Here is a 24675-nt window from a genome sequence, read left to right on the forward strand (position 1 = left end):
TGTGTGTGTGTGTGTGTGTGTGTGTGTGTGTGTGTGTGTGTTTAAACAGGGCTTGTACATTGCTTTATTTTTTGAAGTCTTACTATACAGAATAATAAGCTTGCTTATAAAATATTAAAATATCCATCTCCCCTCCTCCCATCAAATCTGCTTCCCCAATCAAATCCTCTCTTGCAGCAACACAATAACAGTTGAGGGAAGCTGTGTCTTTCACGGCTTTATTCTCTACATGCACATAGACATGCACTCACATTCTTTTTTACTTTATTTTTTAATTAAAAGATCATTTTCTTTGTATCTATCTTGTATATAAAATAGTGGAAGGGTAGTAATTGCCTTAATAGGATTTTTAAGGAAATAAAGTAGTGGTTTGAAGGTACCTAGTTTTCTAAGATGAGCCTGTAGACTTTTTCTTACTTATATATAGCAGAGCTTTAGAGGAAAAGTCAAGAGTTAAGAATATAAAAACAATCCAATGATTTGTTGGTGAGTAGCAGTTTTCTCAATCCATTGCTTCCACAAGCATTATTACACACATCAGACTGCTGCTTACAAGGTCAGCAGTTCAGACCCACCAGCTGCTCCATGGAGAAAGATGAGGCTTTCTGATCTTGTAAGGGTCGGTCACTGAGAGTTGGAATCAACTTGATGTTGCTTTAACATGTTATCATTCTCTGTAGTACGTATAATTTATAAAATAAAGTATCCGTCACTTGTTCCACAAAATATGTATTGCAATAAAATAGTTCACTACTGAACTGTGTTAAATATATAACTTGGATTTGACATATTGACTAAAGAATGTATGTGTTACAATTTTCCACACAAATGAAGTTTGTCTTGGAAACCTTGAAATTAGTTTTTCCTTTTTTTTAACAGCTATTCATAGTTTCAAATTGAGTCGAAACCATGTAGACTGGCACAGTGTTGATGAAGTATATCTTTATAGTGATGCAACAACATCTAAAATTGCAAGAACTGTTACTCAAAAGCTGGGGTTTTCTAAAGGTAATTATATATTATTATAATTCGTCAAAAACCTAGGGATTTGACTGTTAGACTTCCAAAATAAGACTATAAATTCTATTTTTAATATATTTTAGTATATTAAAGTTACTTGCAGTTACTATCCTGTTAAATAAAACTTTCTATTAAGGTGATAGAGTTGATATGTATTCATCAATGAATAAGATGTATTCAGAATGATCTGACATGATTAAGAAATATCTTGTATATTTCTAAAAGCAGGAAAGTGGTCAAATTGAAGCAAGGATGTCAAACTAAAACATGGCAAATGATGCATAGTGTCAAGAATGAGAGACTGAAAATTTCCCAACAGATTTAAAGATCATGGTTGATTGAAAATGGATTAATACAGTAAAAACCAGATAAATAGGATTGGGTTGAAGGTTAAGTAGAGGGTAAGGAAATGTAAGTTAGAATAGACAACTCTATAAAGAATTTTGGGGAAGAGAGAAGATGACACCTGGAGAAGATATGGGAACATTATCAATTTTTTTTTCATTTTTATTATATCTGATAAAATTCTCTACTGTTCAATTTTTTAATTCCTTGATAACAAATGTGTTTGGATATCTTATATGTTCATTAGTGTGTTGTGTTTTTCTATCTTGTGAATGATATGCTCATACCTTTAGCCCACTTTGCTAATTAAAAGGTTATATTTTTATTTTTTTATTAATAAGCTTTTTCTGAATATATAATTGATTAGCTTAATTGCAAGCATATTTTGCACACACAAAAAGTCCCAGTTTGCCATTCCTTTTTTTAAATCTTTGGTTCATAGTTTTTATGTAGAGTTGTTTGGGGTTTTTTTTTTATGTATTCAGTTAATCCTTCCATGTCTTTTTTACAGAGTTCTGGCTTTGATGTATTGTCCAATTCAGCATTTTATATCAGGGCCAATCAATAAGCATTATTTTACAAATTGTATTCCCCTTTCCTACTCAGTGAAATTTTTTCTTCATATTCCTTTTGCTTTTTTCTTTCAACATATTGTGGAAATGCTAATATTTCTCAGAATAAAATAGTAAACATATAACCATAATTTTTCTACAGCATCAAGTAGTGGGACCAGACTTCATAGAGGTTATGTAGAAGAAGCTACATTAGAAGACAAGCCATCACAGACTACCCATATTGTATTTGTTGTGCATGGCATTGGGCAGAAAATGGACCAAGGAAGAATTATCAAAAATACGGCCATGTGAGTTCTTTGATGAATACATTCTATATCTGGTCTAAAATACAAACTTTTGTCCAGAATATAGCAGACAGTAACAGAGTTTACTCGTTCTACCACATGTTTCTCTAATGCCAGGCACGTTATAGATCCTAAGTTACAAATCAATTTTCTGGATCAAATTTTTACAGTAATTCTATGAAGATTTTTGTTGTTTGTTTGGTTTTCCCACACCCCCATAGTTAGAAAGGGGATAAAGAAATCATTTTTAAACCTAGTGTATTAAATTCATTTATATTGAACTAAAGCTGAAAACAGGAAAAAATAGTTTTAAGTTCATATTTTATTCTCTAAACTACAGAAACTGTGAAAACAACAAAGTTGCATAACTTTGGAAAAGCTAAAAATTATTTAAAATGCCACTTAGCAGCTTAAACTGTTCAATTAATTGTACCAGAAGAAATTGAACAATGAATAGTTTAACAACACATGTCAGAAAGGTTATTGACCTCATTGACTTATTATACTCATTATGATTCTAAAACCTCAAGGTTTATTGTTTTGTATGATTGTGTTAAATGGAATTGGTTCTTTTAAAAGGAAATATTAGGATAGTAAGATTTCCACAAATTTCTTTAGGGCTTGTAGCCAGTATAAAGAAAATTCTGATCAGTTACAGGTTTATGTTGTGATGAGAACAAACCAGTTGCAGGTGAGAGGCAAAGTTTATCTAGCTCTGAGATGTCAAATAAATGTATTTCTTTTTTTCCCAACAGTTTTATTGGCACATAATGTATATATCATACAATTCAATAGTTCATTCATTCAGTCATATCAAGGAGAATTGTACAATAATCCCCACATCAATTTTAGAGCATTTTCTTTCCCCCCCTTCCCCCCAACCCATGGTTGAATCTCCTTTTAAATGCGTTGTGTAATCACAATCAGTTCTGGTGCTCTCTCCCCACTCCTGCATTCATTATTTACTCCCCAAATCCCCTTTCCCTCCCTGTCACCCAAACCCAGCCCTGAATCTCCTATAAACCCTTGTATGTGGGCCAGCAGATGGACTCGGGGCTCCTACTTAATTCTAGCCCCAGTTCATGAGCAGTTACTATCATTATGCATCCACTCCTGTGCTTCACAACTGGGGCACCCAGCAGAAAACAGTCAAAAGCAAAATTAGACTGATTATAATAATAAGATAATAGTAAAAAGACAGAAATACGAATATTGAGTAAGAAGGAAAAAATCCCCAACAATAATCAAAAAGCCAAGGAAGACATTTCTATTATGGAACAAGTAAGAGATATTGGCACCCAGAACAAATTCAGGTCAGGTCTATAGGGAGGTCAACTGGCCAAGTGTTGAGCTTGCTCCAGCATCATCAAGATCACAGTGGTCTCTGCCTGCTACCAAGGCTGTTCGAGAGTCTTGCCTGTGGCGAGCGCAGATCTGCCTGTGCAGCTCAGTCTGACTAGATACTCTGCAGAGGGCTTTTGGGCTCGCACTGTCCTCCATAGCTTTCTACAGATTGGGTGTTCATAGTTTTAGCTCTGATACTTTTCAGCATATTTGGATGTTGCAATTATCATCTAGATCACATAAAATGGTGTGCTGCTTCTGTGTAGATTTAGTTGGTTCCTTGCTTAGATGGCTGCTTGTTTGAATACAAGCCTTTTAAAACCCCAGACACTATTCCAGCTGATAACAGATCACCATCTGCTTTCTTTCCCACACTTTGTTGTGGCCCCCTTACCTTCAGTGATCATTTCATAAAGGAAAGTATCGAGCAGGGCCATGTTATCAGAACTAACTTCATGAATTGGGGCTAGAATTAAGTAGGAGCCGAGTCCATCTGCTGGCCCATGGCCCATGGGATTTACATGTCTCAGGGTTACTTTGGTAGTCGTAATATGACAAAATCAGAACCCTGTAAGACCAACTGCCTCTACAGCAGCCATAAACCAACCAGCAACCAAACAAACAAAGTGCACACACACCCAGAAAGAAAAGAAAACCCAAACTACAAGTAGGAAAGCAAAACCCCATATAAACAAAGAAGTACGTTGTTAGTCACCTCCCTGGGGTATAAGTCGATTACACTATTACCGTCATCCATTTTCCCAATGATCCAGCACTCCAAACACAGTTCCCCCTTGAGCCGCAACCCACAAGTTTTTGTCCTATGCAGTTTTATCTGTCATTCACTTGGGTTCTGTTGACCCCAAGTATGGGGATTCTTGCCAGGGGAACCTACCTGGATCAATTCTTCCAAGCGCAGATCCCTGCTCAACAGATCAGAACCTGTCGGGTCACGGCAAGGTGGGCATTGAGGTACTACATGTACAGTGATCCTGGGCCCCTTCCCATTAGACAACCCTTGAAGCTGGGGGTCCCTCCCAAGGTCCAGTGACCGCTACTTCCACATTCCCAGGGTGGCTACTCTCCTTCCTCTCCTATCCAAGTACCCAAGTTCTCAGTCCAAGGGTGCAGGCAGCTTCGAGACAGAGTTCAGTTCATTCAGCGGGGCCTCCGTGTTAATTCCTTCTGGTGAAACCCCTGCATTATGCCATGCTGCCTGCCAGGTCAGCCTCCATGATCATCATGGCGCTTAGTCCGTGGCAAGGTTCACTGAAGGTTGAGTAGAAATGTATTTGTAGTGTCTACCCACGATCTTTCAATCTGGCCTATTGTCCCCCTAGTTCATTGTTTAGCATCCCTTCCCGCTATGTGGTTAGTTTCCCCAATCACCCACCATACTCACCAACAGAACCATCAGCATCTCTTCCTCCATGTAGATGGTCTCCTCTCCTGGTCTTCACTTGAATTTCTGTAAAGCTGCTTCCATTCCTGTAGGGAGACCATTGATTTGCCCCAACCTGTTTCAGTGTTGTATTGCCTCAAGTTGATGGTTATCTCCCAATCCCACCCCTCTTGAAGGAGTGACCCCAGGCAATGTGGGGGCTCCTCCTTCATGTCGGCTCTTGGGAAGGGCACAAAAGGGAGGTAGGTGATGTATGGCTGGTAGCCTTCTCTCCTTTTGTTCAGGAATTGGTTCACAAGATTTGTTTAATTGGTGTTTCTTATAGTAGTGGACTCATACAATACTTGTCCTTTTTGATTGACTTAACTTCACACAGCATAATAATTTCCAGGTCCTTTCACGTCATGTGGTGTTTCATGCTTTCATCGCTTAATTTATGTATGCGTAGTATTCCATTTTGTGTATGTACCGCAGTTTCTTTATCCATTTTTCCACTGTAAGTGTATTTCTTTAGCCCTTCTAATGTATGGTACTGAGGAAATGGCATGGGGGCCATGCCTGACTTCCTCTGGCTTCAGTATGGACAAGGAGAATCCAGCTCCATACCAGCCCAAGACCAGTCTCAGCTCTACCTCATGGTTTCAGCATGGTGCGGCCTCTGTTGCCTCTACTGCTTTAGGCAGGGATCTCACACATACACTGCTGGGGGCTCTTCTTTCTCGATGAGCATGGAAAAAACAACTAATCACACACCCTGTGAGCATGATCCCACCCAATCTTTTGATAGCAGTCACAAAGACATGGATAGAAGAGTCGTATTTAAGCTGAAATTTTCACTTCACCACAGATGTATGTCCTTAACATATCTATAATAATACAACATTGGATTTTGTTTCACTTTAGTATAACATCATTAATTCCAACTGATAGAATAATGTAAAAGAAACATAAGTACGCTGATTATTATGAAGTTGTGAAAAACAATGAGGGAGGTTTCTATATACTATAATTCCTTACAAAGATTTTACTAAGTTGAGACAACTTTAAATGGAATGATTTAGAACAATAAGATCCATCTCCTCTACCCTGTAGCCCACCTGGACTTCAGTGCTACAAAAGTGTAGATTTGGGGTCTTTAAAATCATTAAGCTACTTCGACTCTAGCACTGCCATTGCGTCAATTCTGATTCATAATGATTCTATTGGACAGAGTAGAATTGCCCTTTTGGGTTTCCAAAGCTGGAAGTCTTTATGAGAACAGAAAGCCTTGTTTTTCTCCCTTGATTGATTTGAATTGCAGCCCAACACATGACCCACTATGCTAACAAGGCCATTAACAGAAAATAGTAAGTTACTGCCCTTTCAAAAAAAAAAACAACTTCTGGAACTAGAGGTGTATATGTGGCCTGATACTTAACAGTAGTTAAGTAACACATGCCTGCCTGTCCTAAAATATTTACACATGAAATGATATGCTACCTAGAATTTACATTAAAACATTATAGAGGGAGATATTACTATAAGGAGAGAGTATGAGAGTTTTGGTGGGGTGGAAGGGGGGAGGTGTTGATGATAGAACTATTCTATATCTTGTGGTTGGTTGTCGGTAACCACAAATACATTTAAATCGGGTTGTGTACCAGTTCAGTCAGGGCCAATACAATGAAATCAGAATAAACACAATTTTGTAAAATGTGTTGTACCAAAACAGGAAAAATTGTAAGTCCAAGCGTGGGAATGAGAGTCAGAGCGGCATAGTAGCCCAGAAATTGGATTCTCGCCGTGACTGTGGAGCAGGATACAGGGAGTGGTGTACTTTGCCACTGGCATTGAGCTTGGCACCACTGGCTCTGCGGACCGGAGATTTGGTTACTATGCAACATGCACACTGCTGCTGTTTTCTAGGAGGGAGCCTGGGTTTCTAGTGGGACACTGACCTGTAATTTTTCCTATTCTGGTACACTTACATTTTACAAATTCATACCTGTTACTGCTTCCTCTTCGTCAGCCATGACTAAACTGAGGAGAACACGTCATGTGAAAGCTTGAAATTCCTATTATGGCAAATTTAGGAAGAGAACATAGGAATGAATGTGTTCCAATGTTGCACATTACGAGTTGCACACTTATGTTGCTTAGTGTAGCAGTGATTGAAATATAATTGGACAAGGGAGAATGTTGTAAGCAAATGGAAATTTTGTGATTAAAGACATTTTGTACTCTATACATTGATATTCTAAATTACTCTGAAAATGTTTTGTTGGTTTCTGGGGGTCTTTTTTAGGATGAGAGAGGCTGCCAGAAAGATAGAAGAAAAGCATTTTTTCAATCATGCAACACATGTTGAATTTCTACCTGTTGAATGGCGATCAAAACTTACTCTTGATGGAGGTACATTTGACAAATTTTTACTAAGTTAATATGGAAATTTTTAGAAAACATTTACTCATTGGGGAAAAAAATGTCTTTAATTCAATTGTCAAGATATTCACTCATTATTCTAGATTATTTAAGAAACTGAAAATGAATCATTGGTTTAAAAATAATTTTGTTTACTTCAGTCACTTTAGACTACCATACACATTTCAGAGATTGCACTGTTATCATGCATGCCTGTATGGATTTTGGGGGGAGGGAGTGAGGACGTTATGGGAAGGGATCAAAATGTGTTCTATATCATTTAACAAAAAGGTGGCTTGTCAATACTGTACCCAAATTGTACATTAATTCCATATAAAAAATTTTCATTAATTCCACGTAAATCTACATTTTCTTCCTAAAAGTGTTCCTCCCCATGTCTGGAAGGTTAAATCTCAGGGGTTTTGTTGTTTGTTTCTTAACTGGCTCTTCATTCCCTGTACTGGTGAATCATAATCTAACGTAGAGAAATTGTAGATATTTAAAATCATTTTGTTTAATTCCTTGAAGTGGTGATGTTAGTCAAAATATACATATTTATTTGTAGAAAGATGTGTCCTCTGAATATTGAAACCATTAAAACAGAATACGTAGCTTAATTATTTACATAATCTGGAACATGGGGGAGTTCTACTGACAGATTAGCAGCTGTAGCACCTCCTTTGGAGTACCTTTCCTACGTGCCGGCACTCTGCTGTGCATTTACATAGCGTTTTCTCAGTCTTCTCACAACAGATCAGATACTCCACTCACTCCATTTACTGATGAGCAACTGAAATGGAATAAAAAGTGAATTCAGCTCAACTAAGAGTAGCAGGCCAAATCTAGATCGTTAAGATACTTGGGCCCATCGCAGTTGCAAACTGCCTCTCTCAGTGATTTCCACTAAGCCTTCCAAGTCTATGATTCTATTTCAGTAGCTTAAATCTGACAGAAAATTAGAAACCTGAGGGTTTTATTAAATTATGTCTTTCCTTCTCCTGTGCTTGAGGAGCCAGAAATGTATCTGGATGTGTGAGAAAAGCTCAAGAGACAGTGGTTTTTGAGGGGTTTGTTTTTTTTCATGTTTTTTTCTTTTTTTTTTTAAATCATTTTATTGAGGGCTAACACAACTCCTATCACAATCCATGCATGCATCCATTGTGTCAAGCACATTTGTACATTTGTTGCCCTCATCATTCTCAAAACATTTTGTTTCTACTCGAGCCCTTGGTATCAGCTCCTCATTTGGGATAATGTTTTAATTATACCAGAACTTTACTTAATGATCTGTTGCTGCTAACCCTCTTCTTTGGTCTTGAACAAGCTTTTGGTTTTTCTGTTTTTCTTTGTTTAGTTGCCTTTTGGATTTGATAAGCATTAGCTGACACTCTTGGCTCATGCATAAGTTCCATTTAGGTTTTCCTTTTATTGTAGTGAAAATATACATAGCAGAATATTCACTAATTCAACAGTTTCTTCATGGATGATTCAATGCCATCGATTGCATCCCTCATGTTGTATATCTCCTGTCACTGCCTTTTTCCTAATTATTCTACCATAAACTCAATGTTAATACAGTAAAAACCATCCCTGGTAATCACTAATAATCTTCGGTTGCTAATATTATATATATACATATATATAATCCTTTTATTAGTAACTATTACAGATATCATAACATTCCATAGTTCAATCACATCAAGCAGTATTGTTCAATAGCTACCACAATCAGTTTCAAAACATTTACTTTCTTCTTGAACTCCTTGATATCAGGTCCCCTTTATCCCCTTCCTCCCCCACGATGCCCCCCAGGATTATGAAGTGAAATCATACATTTGTCCTTTTGTGACTTGATGTATTTTCCTCAACATGTTTTTAAAGCTTATCTATGTGGGTGATATGTATCAGGACTTCATTTCTCTCTGTGGCTGATTAATATTCCATTTTTTGTCTATACCACATTTTGTCGATCCATTTATCTGTTGATGGACATTTAGATTGTTTCCGTCTTTGAGTTGTGAATAGTGCTGCAGTGAACATTGGTGTCTGCTTTGGGTGATTTTTACACAATCAGAATTTTGCCTTAAAATGCATTAGCAAGAACACTTTGTTCTATTAAATTGGCATTCCACGATGCACACCTTCAGCAACATGATCGCTGAAGACAAAGCGGGTGCATAAGCAAATGTGGTGAAGAAAGCTGATGGTACCTGGCTATCAAAAGTTATAGCCTCTGGGGTCTTAAAGGCTTGAAGGTAAACAAGCAGTTATCTAGCTCAGAAACAACAAAGCCCACATGGAAGAAGCACACCAGCCTGTGTGACCACGAGGTGTTGAAGGGATCAGGTATTAGGCTTCAAAGAACAAAAAAATAATATCATTGTAAATGAGAGTGACTGCAGAGGGAGATCCAAAGCCCATCTGTAGGCAACTGGACAACCCCCTTACCGAAGGGTCGTGGGGAGGAGACAAGCCAGTCAGGGTGCAGTGTAGCAACGATGAAACATACAACTTTCCTCTAGTTCTTAAATGCTTCCGCCCCCGACTATAATGATCCCAATTCTACCTCACAAATCTGGCAAGACTAGAAGATGTACATTGGTACAGATAGGAACTGGAAACACAGGGAATCCAGGACAGATGATCCCTTCAGGACCATTGGTGGGAGTAGCAATACCTGGAGGGTGGAGGGAAGTTGGGGTAGAAAGGGGAAACCGATTACAAGGATCTACATATATAACCTCTTCCCTGGGGGATGTACACAGAAAAGTGGATGAAGGGAGAAGTCAGACAGTGTAAGATATGACAAAATAATAATTATAAATTATCAAGGGTTCATGAGGGAGGGGGGAACAGGGAGGAAGGGGGGGAAATGAACTGATATCAAGGGCACAAGTAGAAAATCTTTTGAGAATGATGATGTCAGCAAATGTACAAATGTGCTTGACACATGGATGTATGTGTGGATTGTGATAAGAATTGTACGAACTCCCAATAAAATGATGTTTTTAAAGTGGAAAATGATATAAATATGAATAAAACAGTAATTTGTTGTTTCAGAAGAAAAAAAATGCATTAGGCCAGATGTTTAGAGACACCTTTTGTACATCACCTTTTCTGAAAATACTGGGTAAACTATATATATTGTTTCTGTCCACTTAAGATTTAAATTGTGGGAAAGTAATGGAATTCCTTTCAGAGAATTAAGTAAGCCCGTTCTTGGGGTTTGTTTGTTTGTTTGTTTGTTTGTTTGTTTTTACTTCTTCAGGATCTGGATTTAATATACCACAAGTAAAAGGTACAAACGACAAATCCTGTGGCCTAAGCATGATTAGAATTCAGATTAGTAGGCCTAGTTAAAAAAATCTATCCCAGAGTAGATGACAGTAAAAATCTATGCTTCATTTGGTCTTGGATCTTAGGGACATGGAAGAAGGGGAGTGGACAAGACAGAACAAAAAAATCTGAGAATTCCTTAGGACAGACTTCGATTTCCTTGAATTTGGATCAATAATCTTTACTTGGATTTACAGAATCTGCCTTCACTGCATGTAGTGGAGGACAAAGCCAAATACTTTAAAATGATCTCAGGTGACTACATCCTCAGCAACCTAGCAGAAGCACAGAGCTTTAAGAACACATCTTAAACTCAAGTCTCATCAATTTCCTATCAATGACATTCCAAAGAGCATAAAATCATATTTTTAAATTATTGAATACATAAGAAAACAAATCATTGTGTGCTTAGAGAGTACAAACTACATAACTTCACCTGAAAAGACCACACATCTTGAGTTATCAGATACAGATATATATTGATATATTTAAAGAAATTGGACACACTGTAATTATGATGAAGGAAAGGAATCAAACTGAATGGCCAATAGACTTGAGAGCCAAGAATTTTTCCAGGACTAAAAAGAAATATATATGGATCTGGTCACCAAAAAACAAAAATCATAAATGTATGTGCTCCTTATATTTGAGCCTCACCTGACACAAAAACTGATAGACCTGAAAGGAGAAATTGACAAATACATCACTGTAGTCTCGTTCTTTTAACACTCCCCATCTGTAATAATTGGAAATTAGCAAGGGTCTAAAAGCACCAAACAACTCAATATAACCATGTAGTTTTCATTGGTATTTAAAGAATATTTCCCTTGTAATTCATATCTATAGAATTTTTCCATTTGAAAATATTTTTAGCTGAGTGAAAATGAAAGAACATCTAAAACTTTGTGGAATGCATATAAAGTAGTTGTTTAAAGGGATAAGTATTTAGTATTAAGTGCTTATTGTTTTTAAAAATAAGAGCTTCAAGTTAAGCATCAACCTGAACAATTTGGGAAAAAATCGTATGAAAAAATAAACACAAAACAAGCAGAAGGAAGAAAGTTAGAAAGAGCAAAAATCCTTTTAAATCATAAACAGTAGAAAAATAAATGAAACCAAAAGTCAGTTCTTTAAATGTATCAAAAAAATTGATGAATCTTTAGGTTGTTCTGGGGGGGGTGGGCAAGAAGCAGAAATGACCAATGTCAGTAAATAAAAAGGGATTGTCAACAACCCCACAGATTTTTTGAGGATTTTATGTTTGTGACATTTAGGACCAGACAAGACTATAGAAGCAGGAGAACAAAGCAGAAGTTGTAAGCAGTTGGGGATGGTGGCTCATGTTTGACTTTAAAAGGGCAGTTTGGACATTTCATGAGGCTCACCTTCCCAACACAGTCGCTGAAGATGAAATGGTGCATAAGCAAATGTGAAGAAAGCTGATGGTGCCCGACTGTCAAAAGATACAGCATCTGGGGTCTTAAAGGCTTGAGGTTAAACAAGCCGCCATCTAGTTCAGAAGCGAAGAAGCACACCAGCCTGTGTGATCACGAGGTGTTGATGGGATCAGGCATCAAAGAACAAAAAATCATATCATGGTGAATGAGGGTGAGTGCAGAGTGGAGCCCCAAAGCCCATCTGTAGGCAACTGGACAACCCCTGACAGAAGGGTCGCAGGGAGGAGATGAGCCAGTCAAGGGTGTAGTATAGCAGCGATGAAACATACAACTTTCCTCTAGTTCTCTAATGCTTCTTCCCCCCAACTTATCATGATCCCAATTCTACCTTACAAATCTGGCTAGACCAGAGGATGTACACTAGTAAAGATAAGAACTGGAAACACAGAGAATCCAGGACAGATAAACCCCTCAAGACCAATAAAATGAGAGTAGTGATACCAGGAGGGGAAGGGAAGGGCATGCGGAAAGGGGAAAGTGATCACAAGGATCTACATATAACCCCGTCCTTGGGGGACGGACAACAGAAAAGTGGGTGAAGTGAAACGTCGGACAATGTAAGATATGACAAAATAATAATTTATCAATTATCAAGGGTTTTTGAGGGAGGAGAAAAAATGAGCTTATACCAAGGGCTCAAGTAGAAAGCAAATGTTTTGAGAATGATGATGGCAACAAATGTACAAACGTGCTTGACATAATAGATATATGTATGGATTGTGAGTTGTACGAGCCCCCAATAAAAATGATTTTTAAAAGAAAAGGCAATTTGTGTGTTTTGTAAGATGATAGAATTGTTCTTTATCCTGATTGTGGTAACCATACTTGTACTAAAAAGAAGCAATTTTTAAAATATTATATACACTTTTAAAAAATATATCTACCAAACACAGCAAACATCCTCATGCTCACCAGCAGTGAAAGCATAAAATAGAACAAGTTACTCTTAATCACTTAATGGTAATGCTTGACATCTTGGTCAGTGTCATAAAATAAAAAGAAATTATAAATATTTTTTAAAGATCTGTTTTTATTTGCAAATTGCATGGTTTTCTACATAGACTAGGTTATTTGAGTGCCTAGTTTAGCAAGTTTGTGAAATAGATCTATATGCGAAAGTAATTACACTTCTGTATACCAGCAACAAACAGAAAATACAATTTTAATGAAGAGGTGTCATTTACATTAACCAGGGCTTCAAAACAGTTCATGCCGACTAGAATTTGACTTTCCACCCTGGGTGTACTGAGTAAAAATCTTAACGAGATTCTTACATACACACACGAGTCATCTGTTCATATGTGTGCATAAGAATCACCTGGAAATTCTCCAGTTGGCGGGCAAGTGAGGCTCCTAACTATCCAGCCATTCTTCTGGAAAGGCTGGTCCCAAGCCAGGAGAATTGGGAAAGCACCGGAAAGGGCTTCTTAAGAGTGGTTATTCAGAGAATGTGGTTTTTTTAATAGCTTATTTTCCCTATAAAACATCTTGTGTAAGTTTAAATTTGTATTTTTTATTTGTAGACACTGTTGATTCTATTACTCCTGACAAAGTACGAGGTTTAAGGGATATGTTGAACAGCAGTGCAATGGACATAATGTATTACACTAGCCCACTTTATAGGGATGAAGTAAGTATTATACCTTTATTATTATTTTTAGAGTTTGATAGCATATGTCTCGTGAATGCTGAAAGAAAATGAAATATTACAGGCATCTGCTAATCTGTAAATACATACCCAGAACTTAAGAGTGAATTTGATCTTCAAACTAGCCCTCGGGACCCTTAGTTTAATGGATAATCACCAAGTGGAAGGTGGGTTTGAAAACAGCTATTTGAAGAATATCAGATTTCTTATATTTGATCACTGGTACATATATATATCTTATATTTGATTATTGATTATTGTCCTCACTTAAAATTCCCTTCAAGTTTTTGGGGGGGTTTTGCACATAGTAGACTGATTTTTATTACCTCATTTCTGTAATGAAGTAATAATGAACTTATTTAAGGAAGCTTCAAAAAGCGCCTGGATAAATAGGATTTTTATTTTTCTTTCTTTTTTTAAAAATCATTTTATTAGGGGCTCATACAACTCTTATCACAATCCATACATACATCAATTGTGTAAAGCGCATTTGTACATTCATTGCCCTCATCATTCTCAAGACATTTCCTCTCCACTTAAGCCCCCCGTATTAGGTCCTCATTTTTCCCCTCCCTACCCGCTCCCCTCTCCCTCATGAGCCCTTGATAATTTATAAATTGTTATTTTGTCATATCTTTCCCTGTCCGACGTCCCCCTTCACCCACTTTTCGGTTGTCTGTCCCCCAGGGAGGAGGTCACACACAGTTCCATGTAATCGGTTCCCTCTTTCCTACCCATTCTCCCTCTACCCTCCCTGTTTCACCACTCACACCACTGGTCCTGTAGGGCTCATCCACCCTGGATTCCCTTTGTTTCCAGTTCCTATCTGTACCAGTGTACATCCTCTGGTCTAGCGAGACTTGCAAGGTAGAATTCGTATCATGATAGTGGGAGCGGGGAGGAAACATTTGGGAACTAGAGGAAAGTTGTATTTTTCATCGTTGCTACATCGCACCCTGAGTGGCTCGTCTCCTCCCCGAGACCCCTCTGCAAAGGGATCTCCAGTGGCCTACTAATGGGCTTTGGGTCTCCACTCCACACTCCCCCCATCATTCACTATGGTAGGATTTTTTGTTCTGATGATGCCTTATACCTGATCCCTTCGACACCTCGTGATTACATAGGCTAGTGTGCTTCTTCCATGTGGGCTTTGTTGCTTCTGAGCTTGATGGCTGCTTGATTACCTTTAAAAAGGATTTTTAAATGATGGAATTTTTCCATGAACTTCTTAAAGCCCCCATTAGCATTACTGGTACATCATAAATAGAAACCTAAAGAAGTTAAGGGTGAAGGTTTATTCATTAGGTGAGAGTCTCTCTACCAAATGGATTCTACTACTTTATTGTTAAGTGAAAAAAGAATTCAAGAACTTATATCTGTTAATTGCCTAGTGTAAAAACTGTGATGTGTAGGTATGGTCACTATACTCATTTGAAGGGTGAAGAAACTGGTACAAAGAGAGATCAAGATTCAGCTGCCTACTGGGCATCTGTAGATAGGTGTCCCATAGACATATCAGACCAAGTCACTATCTTTTTCACCCTGCTTAAAAATTATAAACTCACTAGAAGGAAAAGTGAAATGCCATTGGATGTTGAGGAATGGCAAACCTACATGGAATTTTATTAACCTATAAGTAGAGAACAACTTGATATCAGGACTATAAAGTTAAATGTAGAGGCTAACATATGATATTATTGGAAAAGTATAGCGATGCATTTTCCAGCCACATTGAGGGAATAGGTAATACATTATCAACATAGTTCACCAAACTAGTCTGGGTTTGAAATAATGCAGAGATGTCAGCCTCCCAGAATCTGCCAAGCGATATCAGTGACTGGTGAATAAACCTCATTTGGTGTTTATGATAGGCATATAAAATTGGTAGAATTCAATACCAATTAGGTGTGATTGGTGAATGTCGAAGGAGAACTGGGATTGGAAAAATCATTTTATAGTCATCATGGCAAAGAGAGAAATGGGTTTTGCCACAATTATATTTTTAAAATAAATTAAAATTTTTTTAATTACATTTAAAAAAAAAAAAGGTAAGTATCCTCAAAGGATTCTAATTCTAGGGAAAGTTTTTGATGACCAGCTTGTTTATAAGGTCTTAAAGGGTATCCCCGCCTATCCGGTTTTAGTCAAAAGGAGAAAAGACAACTGTTGAGCAGCTAGGTGGTCCTGTGAGAACCGATAGACATTATTATGTGCCTCCACGTGGGATAGCCTCTGAAGGACTGAGCATAACGTAGTCTTCTGGCTTATGGCATATAGCTTCAGCCTGATAGTGAAGAAACAGCACACAGGTAACATTAGAGGATTGTATTCATTTAAAATTTAGCACAAAAGATAAAAATTACTGTAGAAAATGTTCTAGAGTAAAGGAGGTTAAAGAGAAGTGATAGCCAAATATACTATCTGCTGCTTCTAAACCATGTATCGCCTATAGAGGGACAAATGCTTTAAAGGACATTTTTAGTCCAACTGATCAGATTGGAACATGGATGATAGATTATATCCATCAAGGCCATTTCAGCTCATAGCAGCCCTATGTACAACAAAACACTGCCCAGTTCTGTGCCGTTCACACAGTTGTGTTTGAGCTCCTTGTTGCAGTCCCTGAGTCATTCCATCCCTCTCAGGGTCTTCCTCTTCTCTTATCTGCGCTGCTTTACCAAATACGATGTCCTTCCAGCGAACACATCCAAAGTATGAGACAAATTCTTCTAGCATACTTCTTCCAAGACAGAGGTGTTCGTTCTTCTAGAGTCCATGGGATATTCAGGATTCCTTGCCAACATCATAATGCAAATGCCTGAATTCTTATTTGCTCTTCCTTATTCATTGTCCAGCTTTCACATGCATATTGAAGTGATTGGGTCGGGTGCACCTTAGTCCTCAGAGGGACATCTTTAAACTAAAGAGGTCTTTTGCAGCAGATTTGCCCAACACACTACATCATTGGACCTCTTAACTGCTTCCTCCGTGGACATTGGTTGTGGAGCCAAGTAAAGTGATGTCCTTGACAACTGCAGTCTTTTCTTGGTTTATCTTGACGTTGCTTACTGGTATCGTTGTGAATATTCTTTTCTTTATGTTGAGGTACAATCCGTACTGAAGGCTAGAGTTTTTGCTCTTCAACAGTAAGTGCTTTATGTCCTCTTCACTTTCAGCAAGCAAGGTCATGCTATCACAAATCACAGTAGTCTAGCTTCTCAGATTATTTGCTGGTCATACAATTGGAATAAATGTGATGACTACATTTCCTGATTTTAAACAATGTACTATCCCTTTATTTTGTTCAACCTACTGCCTCGTGAGCACAAGAAATGTTCTGGAATTTCCATTCTTTTCAACAGTATCCGTAGTTTGTTACAATCCACACAGTTGAGTAATACCTTTGTATAGTCAGTGAAACGTAGTAAATATCTTACTGCTATTCTCTACTTTCCACTAACATCCATCTGATTTAGGCAATGATATCTTTCATTCCTCATATGTTTCTGAATCGGCTTGGATTTTTGGCAGTTTACTGTTGATGTACTATTGCAAGTTTTTATATTGTCTTTAGCAAAAGTTTATTTTGGGGTAATATTATTGATACTGTTCAATAATCTCTGCATTCCCTTGGGCCATTTTTCTTTGGATTGCTACCACTGTAGATCTCTTCCAGTTATTGCTACATAGCTATCTTCAAATGTCTTGGCATACATGAGTGCACACCTCCAGCATTATATCCATTTGTTGGATGTAATATCAGTTGATATTTTGTCAATTTCTGAAGCTTTGATTTCACAAATGCATGCATATCAATACATAAGCCTACAGATAAACCTTTACGTGCATGTTCACTTACTCCCATATGCCTTAATGTACACATAGATGCATCGATATCTACCTGTGTAACCATACACTTATTTTTTGGTCATTTTTACTGTTGTAAAATTGATGATTGGTAAAATGCCATTTTTCTCTTTAATTTATCATTCCCAGAAGAGAAAGGCATATGAGTGTATGATTCAAAAAAGTCAATCTGTCTTAGAATTTTCCAATTCATTTTTGACAGCTTCTAGTTTTCCTTTTTTCATACTTCATATTTCACGTTGGTATTATTAATGAATGTTTGCAAACATGTCTTCTCATTTTCAGTTATGCCACATCAGAAAATGAAGGTCCTGAAAGCTGTGCCCCATCTATGTAATTAAGGTCACTTCTGTTTTGAGGAGGCAGCTCTTCCCTAGCTGTATTTTGAGTGTCCACAGCCTGAAGAGCTCATCTTCAAACATAATATTCGACAGAGTTCCTCTGCTATTGAGAAAGTTTTCTCTGCCGGTTATTTTCAGAAGTAGATCACTGGGTCCTTTTTGCCAGTCTGTCTTTTCTTAGTCTGGAAACTCCTTTAATATTCATCCATCTTGGGTGAGGTGACCCTGCTGGTATTTGAAATACCACTGATATACATAGATAGCTTCCAGCATCACAGCAACACACAAGTCACAAAAATAGGACAGACTGACAGATGTATGGTGGCTTGGCTCTTACAGCACTCTTGATCAAGTAACATGAGAAATTCAGAAAGAACGAGGCATATATGTCTGAACTTTATTTTCAATGACTTTTTAAATGAAAGATTATAAAGACAACTGCCATAGTCTCATCTTGTTATTGTTATTGGAAATTACTTAGTTGGTGTATATGACAGTTTCTCTAATTCCTTTATGTCATTAAAATTTCTAAAAGCAGAGAGAAAGACAAAGGGCTAATTGTATTTCTCAACTTCATTTTATGTGTTTGGATTCACTCTTGAAAATGCTTTTGTTCCCCTTGAGTTGAGTTTCTTCAAAAATTTAAACTTTGGGGCAGAGGTAATGAAAATTGAAACTTTTTCGTAGAAAATCTTGAGGTGCTATAATGAAAAAGGCTTAGCTGACTTGGTAAGATTATAAAGGTAATAAAACTAAGATCACAGAAAAGAAAAGGAAAAGGGAAAAAAGAAAAATCCTTGATTAGCGTAGTCATTTTAGTTATAGAGTTGAAATTCATCTTTCGCTATTGAGTAGGTGATTTGTTGTAGCGTTGTGAGATCGTAGTAAGCTATTTAAAATTCTTTCAGGTTCTTAATATCTTAATCATAAATGTTCCATATGCATAAGCTATCAACAATAAAAGAAAATGTCATTATATTTATATCTAATATGGTAATAAATAGGCCAGTTCTATAGACATATATAATTATCAAAACACCTGAAATCATCAACCCTTCAGAAATTGTCCACAGAATATTCCATTTTATATTAGAATGAAATATTTTGACATCAGATAGGCTTTATATGTCTTAGGGATTTATCCTTTTGTTGGTTTCCATTGTGCTTACTATACTAATGAAATTTTCAATATATTGGGAGACCTGTTAGAATATTTTAATGTAAAGTAGATTAAGCTAAAAAAAAACCCCTCACTGACATTGACTTGATGCCAACTCAATAGGACAGGGTAAAACTGTCTCTATGAGTGTCCAAACCTGTAACTGATTATGGGAGTAGAAAAGCCCCATCTTTCTCCCACAGAGTGGCTGCTGGTTTCAAACTGCTGACCTTATAGTTAGCAGCCCAATGTGTAACCAGTATGCCACCAGAAGGATGTACTGTCTTTTTTTTTTTTTTTTTCAATTTTGAGAGTTTGTTTTAAAAAAGTATATTGAGTATCTTTTGTCAGAGTACTTAAATATACATTATTAAAATTAAAAGATAATAGAATTTCCCACCAACTCTTTGAAACCATCTCATTTACCTTTTTGTAGTTCTACGTTTAAATGGTATATATCTTAAAATCAAAGTCTTTGAAAAGCAAAACTGCTAAAAAGTGCACTTTTTAAAAGTTTACTTTAAGCATTAGCTTTGTTTCTACTTCCCCTAATGTAGATTGCATATCAGGAAAGTTGCAAAATGTTAAGGCTAATTTATAGTCTTATAACCAAATGCAAAGCATTATCTTACATTTCCTCATGTGGTTTCACACCATACTGCATACTCCTTAAACTATATTGACTAGAATTTTACCTTCAAACCAACATATTTGCCACTATACAGTTGCTAAAATGTGTTTCCTGACCAGCAGCATCAACTTCTTCTGGGAACCTAATAGAAATTCTCAGACCCCACCCCAGACCAGACTTACTAAAGCAAAAACTCCAAGAGGCCTTTTTACCAATTGCCATCAAATCCATTCCACCTAATGGGAACCCATGTGTATTAGAGTGAATTTTCAGTGGCTGGTTTTTCAGAAGTAGACCACCAGGCCTTTTTCCCAAGATGCCTCCAGGTGAACTGGAACCTGAGTACATTGTCCAATTGCGCCACCTAGGGATGCAATGGGGCCTAGCAATGTGTATTTAACAAGTCCTCCAAGCGATTCTCACGCACACAAATGTGGATGAATTAGTGCACTTAAGGCATGGAATTCTTTTGCTTTTCCTGGGAATAAAAAAAAATTTTTTAAATGTTCATCAAACAAATCGTCTGAAGTTATGCCTAGAGGAAAATCAGTGTTTCATCTTCCCATGTACTAACAGTTTGTCTTGTTCTTCTCTTCCTTCATTGTCTGAATACATTTCACCAGACACGATTCATGGTTGCAGTAGCTTTAGACCTCAGTATTGCATTGTAGAGCTCTGAGATACCAATGTAGGGGGCACTATGCCTTTTTTCATGTCACTCTAACCCTGTCCACCATGAGGGGCTAAAATGATTGTCCTTTATTATCAGCAGGTAATAGCAGGAATCTAGTCTCTTTCGAAATAATAATATTAAAAATTGAAGCAACATTTAACTGGTAATTTGTATATCAAACTAGGAACTGGCACATTAAATACCAAAATGAGAAATTGGATATCAAACTGGAAATGTATGACTAAAAAGTAATGGGAAATGTTAAAGCTGTCCTAACTCTCGAAATAGGCCTCCATATGGATTTAAGTAACAAGCCATATTCTTCTGCCACTAATGGAATATTTCAGTAAAATTTGTTAAATCAAAATTTAAAAAAAAAACCCACGCAGTTTGTATAGAAAAATGACTAAGAAACTTCCTATATTGTTAGAACCTCTAATCTTTTAAACACACATACAACACACACCTGCTTGTCAGATGTAAGAAACAGCTTTTTCTTCATACCCTTATTACCCATATAAGATTTTGGAATATCAAGTGGGTCAACATTAAGTTTTTCTTCAGTCATGCAATGGCTTTTAATTACAGTACTCTATCTTAATGTATTACGTAGATTCACTGATGTGGTAGTGTGTATATACAAGTATTAACATTAAACTCATTCTTTTTCTGAAATTTACTATGGTTTAAAGACCAAAAGATAAGAGAAAAATTAGAATTACATATGGTAAGGTACACTAAGAAGAAATTTATAAGTGTACTTTAGAAAACTTACTGGAATTTTCAGTATTAATCTATGGAATTATATATACCCATTTCTCTCTTAGGAAGTCCTGGTGGCATAGTGGTTACAGGTTGGGCTGCTAACCTCAAAGTTAGCAGTTTGAAACTACCAGTATCTCTGAGGGGGGGAAATGAGTCTTTCTACTCCTGTAAAGAGTTTCAATCCTGGAAACCCACAGGGGAAGATCTACACTGTCCTATAGGGTCATGATGAATCAGAATTGATCTGATGGCAGTGAGTTTGGTTGGTTTGTTTTTTACTCCTCTCTTATAGATATGGTTTGATTCCAAAGACCAAGTTGTTATGCAAAAATTGGCATTATGTGAAAATGGAAGATAACCACATAACTTCCAAATGACAACATCGTGTAACTGCCAAACCACTGAAAACTACAGCTCAGCCAAGTTGACACACAACCATAACCATCACAGACTAACTCTGGCATTGCACCTCAGCACTCACTACTTCTAGACGTACTTCATTCATGTGTGAAATAGTTTGGGTTTTTTTTTACTATTGTAAATGAAAAATGTCAAGTAATGAGATTCTAGATAAATGAGGGTGGATGTACTTGGTTTAAGGGCTATGCAAGGATTTATATGGGAAATGTCTGCCTATATTTTAGCAATGATTTGGATTACAATGATAAGTATAAGCCCACTACTGGACAAGCCAATTCTCATTCAAAGCCACCCTATGAATTGCTCCCCCAGGGCTTCTAAGGCTGTTACTGGAAGCAGACTATAACATCTCTCTGCTCGAGGGGCTAGGGGTTCCAACCATTTAGGTAGCATCCTCACTGTTAACCAGTGTGCCATGAAGGCTCCTTAATATTATGTGTACCTGACTTCATTCTTGTAAGGTATTGAGGCATATATTTTTCCAGGAATGTCTGGGTTTGCAGTAGTCAATGATAAATCTAATATAGTAAAAATGTTGTTTTATTCCAAACAGCTAGTTAAAGGCCTCCAGCAAGAGCTGAATCGATTATATTCCCTTTTCTGTTCTCGGAATCCAGACTTTGAAGAAAAAGGGGGTAAAGTCTCAATAGTGTCACATTCTTTGGGTTGTGTAATCACTTATGACATAATGACTGGCTGGAATCCAGTTAGACTCTATGAGCAGTTGCTGCAGAAGGAGGAAGAGTTGCCTGATGAGCAATGGATGAGCTATGAAAAGCGACATCTGCTTGATGAGCTCTACATAACAAAACGACGGTAAGAGAGCCTGATCTTTAAAAAAATGTTCTCGAGGACCTAATGTCGGGGGTTTAAATGGAGAGAAAATGTTTTGAGAAATGATGTACAAATACGCTTTACACAATTGATGTGTGTATGGATTGGGATAACAGTTGTATGAGCCCCTAATAAAATGTTTAAAAAAATTAAATAAAATAAAATAAAAGATATGTTACATTAAAAAAAAAAAATGTTCTCATGAACTTCAAAGGGGAAAACGTAAGGGTTTCATGTTTAAAAAAATATTGTTCAGAATACAATTCATAACATCTAATTAATCCATAAAAGTATTCTTTCATTTTCATGTTAATTGCATGTGATTTTCTTATAACATAAAATAAATTGGGTTTTTTTGTAATTTTACTAATTCTTAGAGGTAGATTCTAGCTGTTTTTACTCTGGGGATTATTTTTAAACCCTTTTCATTATTCTTGGCAAATATATTTGATAGATTTTATCATTATTGGATCTTAGAGGACTTGCTGGTACTCTTTTCAGTCTTTGCTGTATTCTTATACCCATCTATAATTATATACTCTTTGTTGTCCTCTCGATGACAGAAATTCTCCTCAATCTAATAAAACCATAAAAATCATATAGTTTTATATATTTGGCATTACATAAAAGCAGCCAGTTAAACTTATTTTAAAATGTTATTCTCAAATAGCCTTGGTTTTATTTAAGTTCAATAGGATAAATAGATAAATTTTATAGTGTTAACGTAGTGGATAGTTTTTAAGGAACCTTGCATGTTTGGCAAGCGTTAGGAGCATTTTAGATGTATAAAATTCACTAAAAATTTTTTTTAATAGGCTTAGGAAATGAACTGTTCTTTTTTTTTTTAACTTAGGTCCAGTTATTTAATGTAAATAGATTTTAAAAATTATAATGGGAAAAAATACCAGAATAGTTGCAAGTTCATCAGGGAGGGTTAATAAATTATGGTTCATCCATATGCTGGACAGTGGTAGTAATGATTGAAATAAGTCAAAAAAAAAGAATGTGTTTGGTATTAACCACTTGGTGTCATTTTTAAAACGATATGTATACATTTTGTTTGTGCCTTACATTTTACTGACGGGTCCCTCCACAAAGCAGGTAGGTATTTCTGATGAGCCCTGGTGGTGCTGTCAGGTGACTGTGGCACTGCTAACACTGCAAGGTTCCATGTCCTGGGGGAGAAAGATGAGACTGTCTATGCTCATAAAGGTTTACAGCCTCAGAAACCCTGTTTAGGGTTTTCAGTCAAAGACTCAGTGGCCATGAGCTGTGGGTAGTGATACTCTTAACAATAATTTTGTAAACTTCAGTAGACTTTATATGTTATAGCAGGTACGCTTGTTAAATACTGTCAATGGGCATTATTAATGTGAGAGAGGGAATAATGAGTCAAATTTTTAACAGTGAACAAAATAATAAAATTACAAGTGTGTGTGTGTGTGTGTATAAAATTTTGTATTGTGTCCTAGGCTGCAGGAAATTGAAGAACGACTGCATGGATTGAAGGCATCATCTGTGTCACAAACACCTGCCTTAAAATTTAAAGTAAGAAAAAATATATAAGGAGAGAGTGATGAAATGTTTGTCATTGAGCTCATCGACTCTTTTTACCAGACTTAATTTTGCAGCCATATACAACTATTTATTTTCTCTAAACTAAGCTAGCTACCTTCTTTGCTGACTCTTCTTTAGTTTTAGTTTGTGTGTTTGAGTCTGAAAAATTCCAACCCCAACTGTGAGATTTCTTTTCTTCTTTTGTCAGTGCAAATGCCACTGCCTCTCTAAAGAACTCAGTTGGAATTAACATTCCTTTCTCTGCTATCTTATAACACTTTTTTTCCTATCGTATGTACTTATTCTTCTGTCCCCACTAGAAAGGACTGTGCCTTATTGGCCTATATGTTTCACAGCACCCAGCATATTAACCCAAAATGATACTGTAATAAACTTTTGATTAGTATATAGAAACATGCACACCGATTGACCTGGTCTTTTTTCTCATTGTCTTCCTTTTCTTCTTCTCATTCTTCATAGTGTTATTAGATTTAAAGATACAGAAGTTGCTCCTGGAAATAGTTCCATACAATAATTTAGATATACCTTCTGAACACAGTTATTATTTGCAAATAATTTTATTTTACCATATATAAAGGTGCTTCAAAAGTTCATAG

At 36.7% G+C, this 24675-nt stretch overlaps 1 protein-coding gene across 1 annotated transcript in view; it reads left to right on the forward strand.

Annotated features, from left to right (window-relative positions):
- Nucleotides 1-24675, forward strand: part of DDHD1 (DDHD domain containing 1) — a 78598-nt gene that overhangs the window by 36965 nt on the left and 16958 nt on the right. Inside the window, exons 7-12 of the mRNA XM_045287634.1 lie at nt 880-1008; nt 2080-2227; nt 7255-7361; nt 13687-13793; nt 22221-22483; nt 23974-24049. Of these exons, the coding sequence (XP_045143569.1) occupies nt 880-1008; nt 2080-2227; nt 7255-7361; nt 13687-13793; nt 22221-22483; nt 23974-24049 (830 nt within the window). The remainder of the gene's footprint in view (nt 1-879; nt 1009-2079; nt 2228-7254; nt 7362-13686; nt 13794-22220; nt 22484-23973; nt 24050-24675) is intronic.

Source organism: Echinops telfairi, unplaced genomic scaffold, assembly GCF_000313985.2.
Source record: "Echinops telfairi isolate 266 unplaced genomic scaffold, ASM31398v2 ScPeMD7_18;HRSCAF=68, whole genome shotgun sequence".
NCBI classification, from domain to species: domain Eukaryota; kingdom Metazoa; phylum Chordata; class Mammalia; order Afrosoricida; family Tenrecidae; genus Echinops; species Echinops telfairi.